The 15,469-nt window shown below is 40.5% G+C and overlaps 1 protein-coding gene across 1 annotated transcript in view; it reads right to left on the bottom strand.

The window, feature by feature from the left end:
- The window catches only part of fancl (FA complementation group L), a 31,639-nt gene extending 16,864 nt beyond the window's left edge, over positions 1-14,775 (bottom strand). Inside the window, exons 1-6 of the mRNA XM_085297681.1 lie at positions 14,404-14,775; positions 13,819-13,877; positions 9,631-9,691; positions 9,141-9,197; positions 8,766-8,863; positions 196-292 (exon numbers count right to left, since the gene is read on the bottom strand). Coding sequence (XP_085153807.1) covers positions 196-292; positions 8,766-8,863; positions 9,141-9,197; positions 9,631-9,691; positions 13,819-13,877; positions 14,404-14,490 — 459 coding nt within the window. The 5' untranslated portion in view covers positions 14,491-14,775. The remainder of the gene's footprint in view (positions 1-195; positions 293-8,765; positions 8,864-9,140; positions 9,198-9,630; positions 9,692-13,818; positions 13,878-14,403) is intronic.
- Between the last annotated feature and the right edge of the window lie 694 nt (positions 14,776-15,469).

Here is a 15,469-nt window from a genome sequence, read left to right as displayed (position 1 = left end):
TTTGCCATCAGCAAAGTGAACAACCCCACATGCATTTGGTGAAGTTGGCCTGTTTGGATTTGGATTGGCTGTAGGTCAACATCAAGTTGTAGAGTATTCCATTTGATGATGAATAATTTTTTTAGTGTGGAAAATGATCCAGTCCTTACGGTAAACTGTGTGTTTCTCAGTGTGCACAATGAGAGTGCGCCTTACCTTAGACTTGAGTTTAACAGTGAGGATGTGCTGCCTTCCAGCGGAGTCCTCCGCTTTCAGTCTCAACATTCGGAACTCTGTGTCAATGAAGAGCAGCCTGAAGATGGACACGCACAAAGCACACGCCATAAATCAACCTCTATTCATAGAGAAGGGCACACGCAACACTGTAACCTGACAGCAGCCATCATTCGTCATTAATCACAGCTGCAGAGAGCAATATTGAGACATAAACTCTACCTTGAGATTTATCACCCAACACAGTGACATTACATCAGACTGCAACTCTGGAGTCATGGCCTACAACTATGGATCATTTTCTGCTAATCTGTGGTCCTCTGCAGCAAACTGTGGCCACAGTAACCTGACATCACACATAAAGTCCTGGCCCATACCTTAGTGTGCCATCCTGTAAGTTATTTTGCCAATTCACCCTGTTAATAAACAGTTGACTAGTCATCTTACCATAATGATGTTCACATATATTTGTATTAACCACTAAATACAGAATGAAAATAATTTTTTAAGTGCCACTAGCTTGGCAAAACCTGTCTGTCTGGTGGGTTTTTGCCAGTAAAAAGAAACGAAACACAGTTTGTTTCAGCACAGAACCTGGTAACTGCATCTGCTGGATAAGAATATTGGGTCTCCCTGCTTCTTGGAGAATTCCATCTATGGATATGATTTATGAGGAACTTCTGGGTATTAAAAAAAAAACAAAACAAGGAAGACAAAATAGATGGTGGGCAAAAATGAACTGTGACCCCTTTTGCACAGGTATATGATCCATCCATTCATGGTTTCTGACATGGGATGAATCTTAAAATGCAACTGATGGCCATTTCCATTATTTTGTCATTTTATTTTCTCTTTGTAAAAGTTCCCAAAAATAAAGTAAAAAAAAAAAGAATGAAATTTAGCTGAGTCCTGCTAGTCCCAGACCCACCTATCAACCAGCGTTAGCAAAGAAGGTAGTTTTATATTAGCATTAGGTTAGTGAGCTAAAAAGAAACATACAAGACAAAAAATACATTACATAACAATTACGTTGCACATTCTCAGTCTTATGCACGAACACATTATTTTTATTGAACAAATAATTTATAGTAATTATCCCATAAATAAAGTTAATAATGTTTGTATATACTTTAGTATTTAATAAAAATATGCAGGTAATTAAGACAGAGACAACATTTGTTAATTAATGTTTTAGTTATTATATGAATAATGTTAATAAAAATTCATTAGCTGACAGAAACAAACCTCAGCCAACACCAGTTTGTCCAGAGGAATAACATGACGCTAACATTAGCGTGGCTTTAGCAGTTACAGCAGTGGGAGGAAGCTCTCAGAAAACGATGCGTCTCAGGATGACCTTAGGCTGAGATGTTTTTCAGCCTGAATCAACTTGTAAATCAGACCTTCTCCTTCCTGAGCTAATTATAACCTATTGAGGTTAAGGACACAACACTGATGTGGCTGGAGCATTTGCCAACACTGCTGTCAGATTTACTGCTCCTTCTGCTGCTCCAGCACACTGTAAAGGAGTCAGTTCCTCCCCCTCGCCAGACCAACTCCAGTCTACTGAGACCCAAAGATAAAAGACTGATCCGAGACAAAGGATTTGAACAGTCCTCCTCCAGATTTACAGTACATTACGACGGGCGCTCTATGCCGAGGCTGACATGGCTGTATATCAGCTGAGGATTTATGGAGTGTGTTAGAGAGGACTGATGTGAACATTGTGCTCAGGGAATGACACGCGCACACACACACACACTTAGGGAAGTGATGGAATGATGGGAGACGGTGTCCGATGGGCCCGACTCATAAAAGCGTCTGCTTGCTCACTCACTTTCAATCAAACGCCGGAGTAGGGCGTCCGTGCTTTACTGCAATATGCTCACTAACATCTATGCATACAGGCACCCAATGTCACCATCGAGCTAGTCTGACAAAGCCACAATTTTGGTTTTGTGTGAACCAAAAATCGGTGCTACCTGCTGAAACAATCTAGCCAAAGTATTGAATTGAAAGGCACTACTCTGACTATTTCATATCCTGCACTTTTACCAAAAGGACAGTCATAAAATACCGATTGCTGCTCACAGCAATAAAGACACAATAATGACAAGTTACCAAACCTATTCAGGTGATGAAAGTGACCAGTTTCCGAAAGAACAATTCAATGGATAACAAGTGGAATCATTAAAATCAAGTGCCAGTGAGTTACAGAAGGCATGAACAAAAGAATGACCGTCTGTGAAAAAGGAAAACCTCTCAATGTTTTTACTTTTGATATCAGAGTAACCCACGATCGATCCCTTTCTACAGCTCTCAGTCTCGTAGGCTTGATGGAACTCAACTTAACCATTATAGGCACCTTGAATTAAAATGAATCTTTTACATTTTACTATTTTACCTGTACAACTATCTACATCTACAGTACTGTGCAAAAGTCTTGGTCAGCCTTCTTTTTTTTTAATATCTCACAAAATGCCAGCCATGTTTTTTTTAAGTCACCTTGAGTCCTCCAGTCTTTGGCTGCTTTTTCACCCATTTTTAGCCAAGTACCTGACCACTGAACTAGGAATCATTCAAGTACAAGAAAAATGGTACATCCAAGGATAAAATAAAATAAAAATTAATTACGCAGCAGTCCTAAAACAATAGATGAACAGCATCTGAAAGTCATATCCTTAAGAAACAAAAAATAAACCTACCAGCAGCGACCTGATACAGGACCTGACAGACACATCTGGTACCGAATTACAAAAGAACTAAACTGAAAACGAGTGGTGACAGGTCGTATGGAGTTATGAATCCAAATTTGACATTTCTGGTTCAAATCACTATCAGGTTGTGGGGAGGAGGTCAGAAGAGGTACAACTGTGAGTGTCTGCAGCCTCTAAAACAGGCTGTGTCATGGTGTGGAACTACATTTCAGCCAGTGGTCTGGGAATGTTGTCAAAACTGATGGAATTATCCGATGGAATAACCCAGAAAAGTACTGTCAGATTTTGATCCACAATGCAATACAATCTACAGAGCGCATGTTTGGCAGCAGACCACAATCCAAAGCACACAGCAAAAGCACACCTGGATAGAAAAACATCAGTCTGGCCTCCCCAAAGGTAGAACCTCAACATTTGTGTTGAACGCAGCTAACATCCAAAGAACTTTGGAATATCACACTATACAATTTTTAAAGACAGAGAAAAAAAAATTAAAGCAAGAAATACTTAACTACTAAATATCTGTTTGTGTTTGTTTTTTAATTTAATGCTTATTCAAGAATGTTGGCAAACCACTCTACTTCAAAATCTACTTCACAAGTTCTAGCAGTGTGCAATGCAAGTACATAGTATTCATGAGAAACCACTGAAGTATGTTTTCTCTGATGTGGTGCACGCAAAGAGTTATGAGAAAGAAGTAAGGCTGGCACAGCAGCAAATTTGCCATTGGATATTTAAGCTGTAAAACAGAAATTCAAAAAACATCAAAGATTATTGCTAAAGTTGACTTTTGCTGTATAAATCTGGCAGAATGTACAGAGATAATCTAGACCATAGGTGTCAAACTCTGGCCCGCAGGCCAAATTTGGCCTAATTACATTTGGCCCGCAAAGCCACACCAAATTACTATTAGAGCTGGCCTACTGGTATTATACAGCTAATATATATATTGTTTAGTATTAAGCTTTGCTTGTTCCATATTCAGTTTTCCAGCAAAACGTGTTTGAGTCCATAAGAAAAGATTCATTCTTATATCTAGAGGAATAAATATATTTCAGTAAATATTAACGTTAGCCCGCGACTTTGTTCCAGTTTTGAATTTTGGCCCACTGTGTATTTGAGTTTGACACCCCTGATCTAGACAGAACAAATCTGACCAGTATACTGTATAAGAAAAAGAACTTGTAATTTTGGTTTCTTGACAAAGAATATCAGGAGGGAGAAAAAAAATCATTGGTGCATTGCTAAAACACATTTCCAGCTCCTCTCCTCTGGGGTTTCACACCCCGTATAGCAGGGACTAGCTGCCGCCCCTACTTGGCCATGATAGAAACAGCGTGACAGTCAGATGTCCTGCTGGGAAGACTGATGAGAGCATCCCATTTGCAACTCCACACTTCCAGACAGCGCACACCACGCACATCAGTGTGTGCGCATGTGTCTGATTTTTTTTTTAAATATGGGAGTGCGTGTTGACAAAGTGATTCATGAATGGTGAGATCAACACATATGTAATGCTTGTGTGCGCTGCATCAGAAACACACATGCAAAACGATGGCATGCACAAGAATGAAGAATGGATAGAGAACGATGTAAGCCGTACAAAAATAAATAAATACTAATAATAATAATAATACTAATAATAAATACACCAACTTTAATAAGATAGAAGCCACTACCTGCTTTACACTTTAACTGTGCTATTCAGGACATTCTCATTACTTACAGCAACCCCAGATAACAACATTGTGTAATTTTACAGAACAGGATTTTACATGCACTTTATTAGCTGGCCTGATAATGTAACAAAAACAGATGAAACCGTGCGCCCCCCCCCCCCCCCAGCTCCAGCCCATCAGAAGCTTGCCGATGTATCTGGCCTCAGAAGAGCAGCAACGCAGTGTGACCGCATGATAATACTGAGATAAGAAGAGACGGCGCTCTGCACATCCACCAAGAGGCTGTGAACATCGAGTGCCAGCTGTGCCCATAATGAGCCCTGCAGCTTCTAGGGCCACGTTTGGAGGCCTCCGAGTGATGGCAGCTGACCTACTTGACCTCATTTTCCATTAATTAACACATGGTTTGCCATCTCCAGCCAATTAAGATGACCACACTCTCAAAATGCACAAATGGAGACACATGGAGAGAGACAGAGCTGCTCACTTACCTGGCCCAATCAGCAGACAGAATTACAGCTGAAAACCCCTGGTGGCTATTAGCACGGCCCGTACCAATTAAGACGCTAAGCGAATCTCGAGTGCTTTGGAGATTGAGGCCCACTGTGTATAATGCCTCCTAACCGTAACACGACACTGAAAATGATGTTGGTCCCATTTCAGCATAAAGCATACCTTCACCCCCCCACACTCCTATTAAAACCTGAGAGTCTTCAATTAGAGCCATTTGCATTTCGCTAATATCATAATTGTAGCTCCGGTCATTAATAGGAAAGTAGAAAATGAGTGTAGTAGTCAAGGCTTAATCCGAGCTGGGGGAGAATAGATATCTTTCTCCTAACCGCCGCCGCCACCTCCTCCTCGTTCTCTCCTGATGAGCGGAGAAAACGGTATTAGCCAGACCCGTCAGCGCACGTGGGCTGAGTGTTATTAAATGTGACCTGGATTTAACTATAACTCAATAACTAAAAATAAGGAAGTCATTAAGAGCCATTTGTTAATGTAGAACTGTGTTGTTGTAGGCTCTCCAATCAGTTTACGCTGCTGAAGAAAGGGGGGGTGCTCTATACAGCCTTTTAAAGCAGTGGGGGTTTCTGCTCATATATGCACCACAATAAGTTAATCCTGCCCCTGGGGAAAACGCAGAAAACTAAAAATACATATATCAAAGCTTTGACAGAGGAACAGGAGAGCCACCGAGTTGATTCGTGGAGCTCCATCAGCAAGCAATTCCACAGGCAAATTACTACCACAGTATCCTGGGACCATGTAAGTGGGGAATGGAACCATGTTACTACATTGTTCATTAAGAGAAAATAACTTGTTTGATTATGGCTTGATATTCTCAAAGCTAATTTCAACATTGCGTGGGGATTGAATCTGCACTATTTTAACTTGATGATCACACCCACAGCTTTAGGATCACCACATGCACCTACAGACTTCCATAACATTATCTGATCAATCTCATGGAGGTCATCCTGATTGCAAATGTTAAAAGTGACAGAGGGTTTACTCCCAGCGTATGAACATGACTGTGCCTGAGCAAGCCTGACCTACAAAATCCAGTTCTCCTCAGACTAGCGGGACCACTGCATAAACTCACAGGGCACACTTAAGCATACAGTGTCCTGAACCACTTTTAGATGTGGGTCCAGGAATGGTTCCATTAAATGAGGCGGTGTGACTGCAGTGCTTCTACGACTAAGACTGCTTGTGAAAACAACTGTTAAGTAATTAATAAACCTATAAGTCATGGGAGGACAGTGTGCAGTAAAAATAGCCAATAAATAAACCATAAAATTCATAAACCACAAACCTCTTTGTGCTGTGTGAGACAGAGAGCGGGCGATCAGAGAGAGAAGCTGAGCCTGACCATAAGGCTGGATGCATTTCACAGCAAGTGCTTATTTGGATTACACTCATTTTGATTGCTTTAATAAAGTACGCCTTTTTAAACTTGTAAGAACGTGTAACTATAGTAACTGGCTGGTTCTGGTTAGACTTAGTCTGATGATGACGTAACAACTAACTAAATGTCAGTTTCTTCTAAATTTTAAGACATGAGAAAGAATGATAATTGTTTCAGCGAGTATGAAGAAACGCATACTAACTATTAGAATATACACAGGTGAGCGGTAACAGTGGCATGTAAAGGCCTGATGTTTTGGTAAGAAAACAGTTGCAGTGCAATGAAAAAGTATTTTGCATCTTCCTAGTTCCTTAGTTGTTTTGCACATTTCTTTCACTTAAATCTTTCAGATCAAACAAATTATATTAGTCAAAGATAAAGTAAGAAAAATACAAAATGCAGTTTTACGTGATTATTACAGGAAAAGAAAAACAGCTATCCAAACCTAACTGGCCCTGTGTGGAAAAAGTAATTTCCCCACCATTGTTAAATGATGAATTAACAGTGATTAACCACACTTTTTGGAAAGCTGAGTTCACTTCCACTTGCTACACCCAGGCCTGATTACTGCCAGACCTGTTGAATCAAGAAATCGCTTAAATAGAAACTGTCTGATAAAGTGAAGCAGGCTAAAACATCTCACAAAGAAACACATGCCAGGATCTAAAGAAACGGGGAAACAAAGTCACTGACCTCCGTTGGTCTGGAAAGGGTTACAAAGCCAATTTAACCTCCTAGGACCTGGCGTCCACATATGTGGACATCACATTTTGGGTTATTTAGACCAAAATACTCAATTTTGCTCTACAAGGGCCTGATATCCACTTACGAGGACATTATACTGCTACTGTTCTATCAAAATTTTAAATGAATATCCTCATATATGGCTCTCTTTTTTCTTAGAAACTAAAATTAGGTAAAAAAGAAAAAAAACTGCTAATTCAGCCCAAATATCAAAGAGAAATTAAAAATACATGCTGTGGCAGAGTTTGGGTCTTAGGGGGTTAAAGGATTTGGGCCTCCACCAAACCATGGAACACCGGTGAACCTTCACAGCAATGGCCAGTCTACCAAAATTACTCCAAGAGAGCATTGACGACTCATCCAGGAGACAAAAGAACACAAAAGAACCCAGAACAACATCTAAAGAACTTCAGGCCTCACTGCCTATGTTAAGTTCAGTGTTCATAATTTAACAATAAGAAAGAGAAAGGTCAGAAATGGCATCCTTGGGAGAGTAGCAAGGCAAAAACCACTGCTGACTAAAAAGAACACAAAGTTTCTCATTTGCCAAACAATATTTTGATGATCCCCAAGACTTTGGGGGAAATGTCCTGTGGACTGACCAGACAAAATCTGAACTTTCTGGAAGGCTATGTTATATCTAGTGTAAAAAACAGAACATCATATCAACAGTCAAACATGGTGGTGGTGGTATGATGGTCTGGCGCTATTTTGCTGCTTCAGGACTTGGATGAGTTGCCATAACTGAGGGAACCATGAATTCTAGTCAGTACCAGAAAATCTTGAAGGAGAATGTCCAGCCATCAGTTTGAGCTCTGAAATTCAAAAGCACTGATCCAGGAGGACAAAACAAACAGAAGGTCCATCTCAGACTAAGTCAGAAAAGAGCAAAAATGTCTGATTGTGCCACTTTTGTTGCCAAGAACAGCAATCAGTTATTAGGTTTTATTTTTTTCCACGTAGGGCCAGGTAAGTATAGATAATCTTTCATTCCACTAAAAAAAGGTGACTCGGTTATCCGTTTGTCACAACATTCTTGGCAAGTAAAGTATTTTCCCCCTACAAACAGCAGCATGCACCATAAGCAGGCCTGTAGGATATTTCCAGAGGACTGCTTTGTAATAACACGATCAGTGTTGTTGCCTAAGCAGATAATTTCAGAGCCTGCCTCTGTCAGAGATTTCTGCCTATTGAAAGGAAATACTTCCGTCTCCAAGTGCTGCTCACAGGGGATTGTCTGACTCTTGGGGTTTTCTGTCCAATAATGAAGGGTCTTTACCTTACATTATAAAGTGCCTTGAGATGAATGCTGTTGTATGTTGTTGTGGTGTCCTATACTCAGCAGACACAAACCTAAGCTGCGACTCAGACAAAACCACCAGTAAAAGTGCCGTTCAGAGCTGGCAAACATGCTGACACACATTTCACAGCTTAATGACTGACGCGCCAATAAAGCCCTGGTTCCGGAGCATGTGTTGGTACTCTTACTGGCCCACTTACTTGTCCCACCCGAGGGTCTCCATCTCAGAGATGAGCTGAGAGTAATACTGCGGAGGCGGGATGGAGCGGCACTCGGGGCGGCTCTTCAGCACCACTTCCTGCAACAACACACACAGAGCTCTTCTTATTTTAAGCCCAGATTACTATGCACATCATATCACAACTTACTCTCAGGAGCAATCTTTCTACAGAGCAAGCTGAATCAGGGCCGTGATGACAGTTTTCTTTATTTTTATGGCACAAAATACACATGCACGTGCATATGCCTCTCAAGCAAGGCTATTGATAATGCCTGGAGGTTCCCATTTAGTTGCTATTCATGAAGCTACAATGTCAAAGTGACCGTGCGAGCCGCCATGTCATTCTCCTCCTTACCAAGACAGTCTTCAGCTCCAGAATGAAACCGACAAGATCAGCCGACTGCTGCAGCCTCTGTGAGGAGTCAAACACGAGAGAAAAGACATCCTTGAATGGAGGGATAATGAAGTGACAGTGTCTATTTTTTTCCTCTAGCCAGCCATTCAAATCAAACAGTGTTTGTGATTAATGGGGGCTGCCACCAGCTTTAATAATTAATGATAGCTTAAAGGCTGTGAAAATAATGAACTTTGCAGCCCGGGGTGAAATATCAATCTCATCCAAATAACCCTGAGGGGCCACATAACAAATAGGGACATTTTCCAGGCGATGTTAATTAAACAGTGAAAAATATTTTTTCTCTGCCTGTGAGTGAGGCGAGCCTGATGGGTGACAGAGGGAGCAGGAGCGACACAAAGGAGCCAAATACAAAGCACGCAGCACAAAACAGCGTGCTCTCATAGACTGAGACAACATATCACTAAATACCAACATGCGGCACATTTACCTGCTTCACTATGCGCTCATATCCACGCAACAGGTGCTTCAGCTGCCAGCAGCAGTGCAGCCTGTAAGGACAAAGTTGTGAATGGGTTACTGAGGACATCTTCTGTGGCCAGGCACAAGTTTCAAGAACATCTTTTCTGGCTCAAAATCTGCTTTCAATGGTGCGTACACACGTATCGCTGATTGGCCAAGTTACCTTACCCTAACAGTAATCCATACATTTTCCTGTTAGTGCAGGCCATAATTTAACCTTGATTAAAGGTCAAAATGCTTTTTTAGTGGTGCCTTATGTTTTTTATAAACCAGAAAATATAATAACTAACGAGTGATTGCATAGGGGTGTATAAACACATAGAAAGTGAAAAACAGGTAAGTGAAGAAGAAACACTGATCAGAGCAGCCTACACCTATTGCAGAGTAACTAAGGAAGGATTCAGTCACCCGATCCATCCCTAACTATATGCTTTATCAAAAAGGAAAGTTTTAAGCCTAATCTTAAAAGTAGAGAGGGTGTCCAGAACAAGAATTTCCATCTTGTTGTCATGAATTATTTTACTTAAATACCAATTCAGTAAATTTATAACTCTGCATGTATTTGTTGTTACATTTTATTTAACAAAGCTAGTAACTGTATGTAGATTGGACAAAGGATGCCATGTGGAGTTGAAATGTATGAGGAAGAGGAAGACCATAGACAACATTTAGAAATCTAGTGAACCCTTAAGATGCTCAGGATAGGGTGAGATGCAATCATACGAATACATACAGCAAATGTGCATGAGGCAGAGATCCAATTTCCCCTAAACCTTCATCGGTTCCCTGTTAAATCCAGCACTGAATTTAAAATCCTCCTCCTTGCATATAAAGTCCAGAAAAATCACGCTCCGTTATATCTTAAAGACCATATAATATCATATTATGTCAACAGATAACTTCACTCTCACACTGCAGACTTACTTGTGGTTAAAAGTACAGGGTGGGCCATTTATATGGATACACCGTAATAAAATGTGAATGGTTGGTGATATTAAAGTCCTGTTTGTGGCACATTAGTATATGTGAGGGGCAAACTCCTCAAGATGGGTGGTGACCATGGTGACCATTTAGAAGTCGGCCATCTTGGATACAACTTTTGTTTTTTCAATAGGAAGAGGGCCATGTGACACATCAAACTTATTGGTAATGTCACAAGAAAAACAATGGTGTGCTTGGTTTCAACTAGAGCTGGGCGATATGAGATTTTTTCATATCACGATATGTTTTTTTCATTTCAGGCGATAACGATATCTATCACGATATAAGCCAAATAACTATATTTGTAAGATTTAAATGTGCCGTTGCTCACAAGTAAAATGTGAAATAATCAGCAGCTTGTTTTTATTTAAATATTTATTTCCCATAATAAGTTCAACAGGGTAGATGTACTTAAGGAACATGAGACTTTTTCAGATAAATAAAGGCAAATATTGCAAACTACACAAAAGGCAGCCGCTAAAGCGTTTAAGTTTCAAAATAGAACAAACGAAACAGACTAAATTGTCAATTCCACTTAGAAACAAAATATTAATTCTAAAAATAAATCTTAGTTTGTTTTACAGAAGAACAGACAAAACTGACTAACTTTTGTCAATATCAAATAAACTGAGAACTAAAAGGAAATTCTCAATCTCTCCTTGTTGTATAGCTGAGCTTTTCAAACAGTTTTAACAGTTACTTTAGTCTGACAAAAGCCGAATGACGAATTAGCGCTTCCAGTCAGAGACTGAGGCTACGTCCACACGTACACGGGTATTTTTGAAAACGGAGATTTTCCGTTTTCGTTTTAAAAAATAATCCCGTCCATACATAAAGGCAGAAATGAAGGAAAACGCTGCTATGAACATGCCAAAGCAGCAGGTGGCGCTAGATTCCTATCCGTGCAGAAATGTTGGCCAATCAGAAGTCTAGAAGCCTCGGTGGGAAAAAGTAAACAAAGCTGCGGCATAGAAGCAGAACCGAGTCGTATGTGTGGAGGGACAGTAACTGTGTGTATATGTAAGCATTTAAACACTGCAGAGAGTAGAATTAACAGTATTGTAGAAATTCATTTCACCGAAACAATAACGTGGCACAGTGTGACGCATGCACCAGTTTATTGTATTTCCAGACTTGCTTTCGGCACAATTTACAGTGCACGCTACTCTGTTTTTTGTCAGACTTGAAATAGCCGAAATACCTTCACACTACGGAACTTCTTTGGCTCTTCTGTTCGACAATCTCTCCGGCATTGGAACCATCATCTGTTTTCTCTTCGGTCACGCTCGGTTGATTTTTCTAGTCGGCACACTCATTTCCTCCATTACGCGCTGGCTGCTTCCCAAACAAACACACGTGCGGCTTGGCACTTGTGCTGTACGTAACAAGTCACGCGACGTGACGCTGCGGCTGTGATTGGTTCGGCTCTGCGCTACCTAATTTGGATTGGCTGACCTTTTTTTTTTTTTTTTTTTTTTTTAAGAGGACAAGAGCGGCGAGGTCTATCGCGATAGCTTAATTTCTCTATCGAGTAAAAGTTATATCGCGATACATATCGTTATCGTTCTATCGCCCAGCTCTAGTTTCAACGTAACTTTATTCTTTCATGAGTTATTTACACGTTTCTGACCACTTATAAAATGTGTTCAATGTGCTGCCCATTGTGTTGGATTGTCAATGCGACCCTCTTCTCCCACTCGTCACACACTGATAGCAACACCGCAGGAGAAATGCCAGCACAGGCATCCAGCATCCGTAGTTTCAGGTGCTGCACATCTCGTATCTTCACACCATAGACAATTGGCTTCAGATGACCCCAAAAATAAAAGTCTAAGGGGGTCAGATCGGGAGACCTTGGGGGCCATTCAACTGGCCCACGACGACCAATCTGCTTTCCAGGAAACTGTTCATCTAGGAATGCTCGGACCTGGCACCCATAATGTGGTGGTGCACCATCTTGCTGGAAAAACTCAGGGAATGTGCAAGACACCCTACGAGACCACCCATCTCCCATACTACAGTTAACAAACTGCTTGTTAAGTTTCGTGAAACTGGTTCAGTGTTGTATTGAAATCTGCTGCAATGACCCGGTTACTGCGTTCACCAGATATCAACACAATTTCGATCCGCTCCTCACGTGTTAACCTCTTCGACATGTCAATGGCTGTGAACAAAGAGAAACTTGTAAATAACTCATGAAAGAATAAAGTTACGTTGAAACCAAGCACACCATGGTCACCACCCACCTTGAGGAGTTTGCCCCCTCACATATACTAATGTGCCACAAACAGGACTTTAATATCACCAACCATTCCATGTTATTACTGTGTATCCATATAAATGGCCCACCCTGTAGAATGTTTTGGTTCAAGATACTCTCTATATCAGCTCCCCCTCCCTGAGCCTGGTACTGTTGGAGGCTTCTTCCTTTTAAAAGGGAGTTCTTTCTCCCCGCTGTCAACATCTGATTTTTGGTGTTTTCTTTTTATTATTGTAAGGTCTATAATATAAAGTGCCCAGAGGTGGCTGTTGTTGTAAATTGGCGCTATATCAATAAAACTGAATGGAATACACAAAACAGACCACAGTCTTATAATTAATAACCTGTGGGGCGTAAAATTGAGCAGGGACAGACGCGAATCAGGAAAAATAGCAGCAACAGAAATTCAGTTTTGGTTTAAGGGGAAGCAGCAGAAAGCTGAGGATATGTCTTAGGAACCAAACAATGCAGTTTAATGTTGTTACTAAACAATACTGTTAAGTTAGCTCTCACAAATTAAGATACACTAAAATACTGTTACTTCCTTATAATGAAGTTGATTCTGCCTGAAAAGAGCCTTTGCTTGATGATGTTGGTCATAACTACATGTGGGAAAGTTAAGCCATTTCATATAAATCTTATTTTCTTTTTATTCTTTGGAAGCTTTTATAAGTCATTTTCATGAAAATTATATATTTTTAAGGTATTTCTGTTTGGCACAGTTTTACCCAGCATGCCCTTCCTGATGCAACCCCAAAGGTTCTTTGAGTCTTTGGCTGGAATCAGCTTTTAGTTTACTAAGCAAATCTGTTAACTACTACATTATAGCAGCACTTTACTACAACTCCCTTATTAGACCTTATCCCGTATCACATTTAAAACATTTGTACGGAGAATGCAAGGGGATGCTTGTACTTGGCCTCCTTGAGCTGTCGATCTGGTGGGAGTACTATTCTCATCCTGAAGTCTCTTTCCTGGGGGGGGGGAGGGGGGGGGACAAGACAAAGCATTATTAAAGCAGATTACTAGCTCTGCGATCAGTGTACCACAGAGGTTAATGCCTTCTACAACTAACGCGCTAATGAAGAACACGTGACCGACCAACCTACGTTAAGGAATTGGATAATATTACGTTTCTTTGGGTGTTTCAAGAGACACATAAATAATAGAAATTTACTTTAGACCACGTTTTCAACTTTTTTTCATCGCTTTAATACGGCATGACACTCGTAGTAAGTAACTGCTTTCAAGATTATATACCAGCTTATGAAGTCGTTTCATGCGCTAATACAATTACGGTTCTGCTACCGATACTAATGTAAGCTGCTTAAAAAACAGGACGAATTTACCAGAAGTTTCTATAAATCAGTTAGATGTCTAAATATATGGTTTCCAGACAAGTATTTGCATCCAAAGCAAAAAATCTTTAAATTAATCGTTTTTTCAATATGACACTGACATACGTCCAACAAAAAACAACACACAAACGCATAATTTTACCTGAACAGTGATAAATCCATCGTAGACTGTCTGCTGCTTGTTGAGAGGTACAAGCAACGGGTTATCGTTTACCAGTGATTTCTCCATAAAACTTTCTATGACCTTTTACGCCTAAGTTTCCGCTCGCAAAGCAGGGTGGCTACTTCCTAGCTTGAGTTGGACCGTACAGACTGGCACTTTCTGATTAGTCGCTGACTTGAACCAAACCTGAGAAATTCAAGCTAAAGCTGTTAAACGTAGAATTAGCAAGAGGTGCGTTGACAGGAGACTCAATCGCAACCCCTGCATCCCGCCATTAAATCCCAAACAGTCGACGTCATCGAGTTGCTTTCAAAGACTTACAAAAAGTATCGTAATTCTGAAGTTTCTTGACAGTCGTTGGTGTGACGTTTAAACGTTAGTGTGTTGATGATTTTACTGATTAACTGCCGGTCTCTACGGAAGGTTTAACTGTTGAAATTACTGAAAATTACCGACATTATTGCCCATTATGTAATTGCGTCTAATTGACAGAAACATAATTTTTATTTTATATATAATCTTGCTCTCATCCCTTGGGGCAGGGGTGTCAAACTCAAATACACAGTGGGCCAAAATTTAAAACTGGAACAAAGTCGCGGGCTAACATTAATATTTATCAAAAAAAAAATCTTCCTCCAGATATAGGAATGAATCTTTTCTTATGGACTCAAATAAGTTTTGCTGGAAAACTGAATATGGAACAAGCAAAGCTTAATACTAAACAATATATATATTAGCTGTATAATACCAGTAGGCCAGCTTCGCGGGCCAAATGTAATTAGGCTGCAGGCCAAATCTGGCCCGTGGGCCAGAGTTTGACACCTTTGCCCTGGGGGTTGGTGTGTTTCTCAAGCTCAGGTCTTCTACCAGACAGCCTTGAATTTGAGGGTCCTGTTTCTAGGACTACGCTCTTGTGGACAGAGCCCTCCGAAATGTGCCTGGAATTTGGTAAAGCCATTCTTCCACTTTTGGGGTAACAGCTCCTAATGCTCCTATTACCACTGAGACCACTTTTGACTTATCCTTCCACATCTGTTGTTTCTTC

Source organism: Mchenga conophoros, linkage group LG13, assembly GCF_057382185.1.
Source record: "Mchenga conophoros isolate Kocher_MC1m ecotype Shallow Benthic linkage group LG13, M_conophoros_male_GT1.1, whole genome shotgun sequence".
Classification (NCBI taxonomy): Eukaryota; Metazoa; Chordata; class Actinopteri; order Cichliformes; family Cichlidae; genus Mchenga; species Mchenga conophoros.
This window is presented reverse-complemented; position numbering and strand designations above follow the sequence as displayed.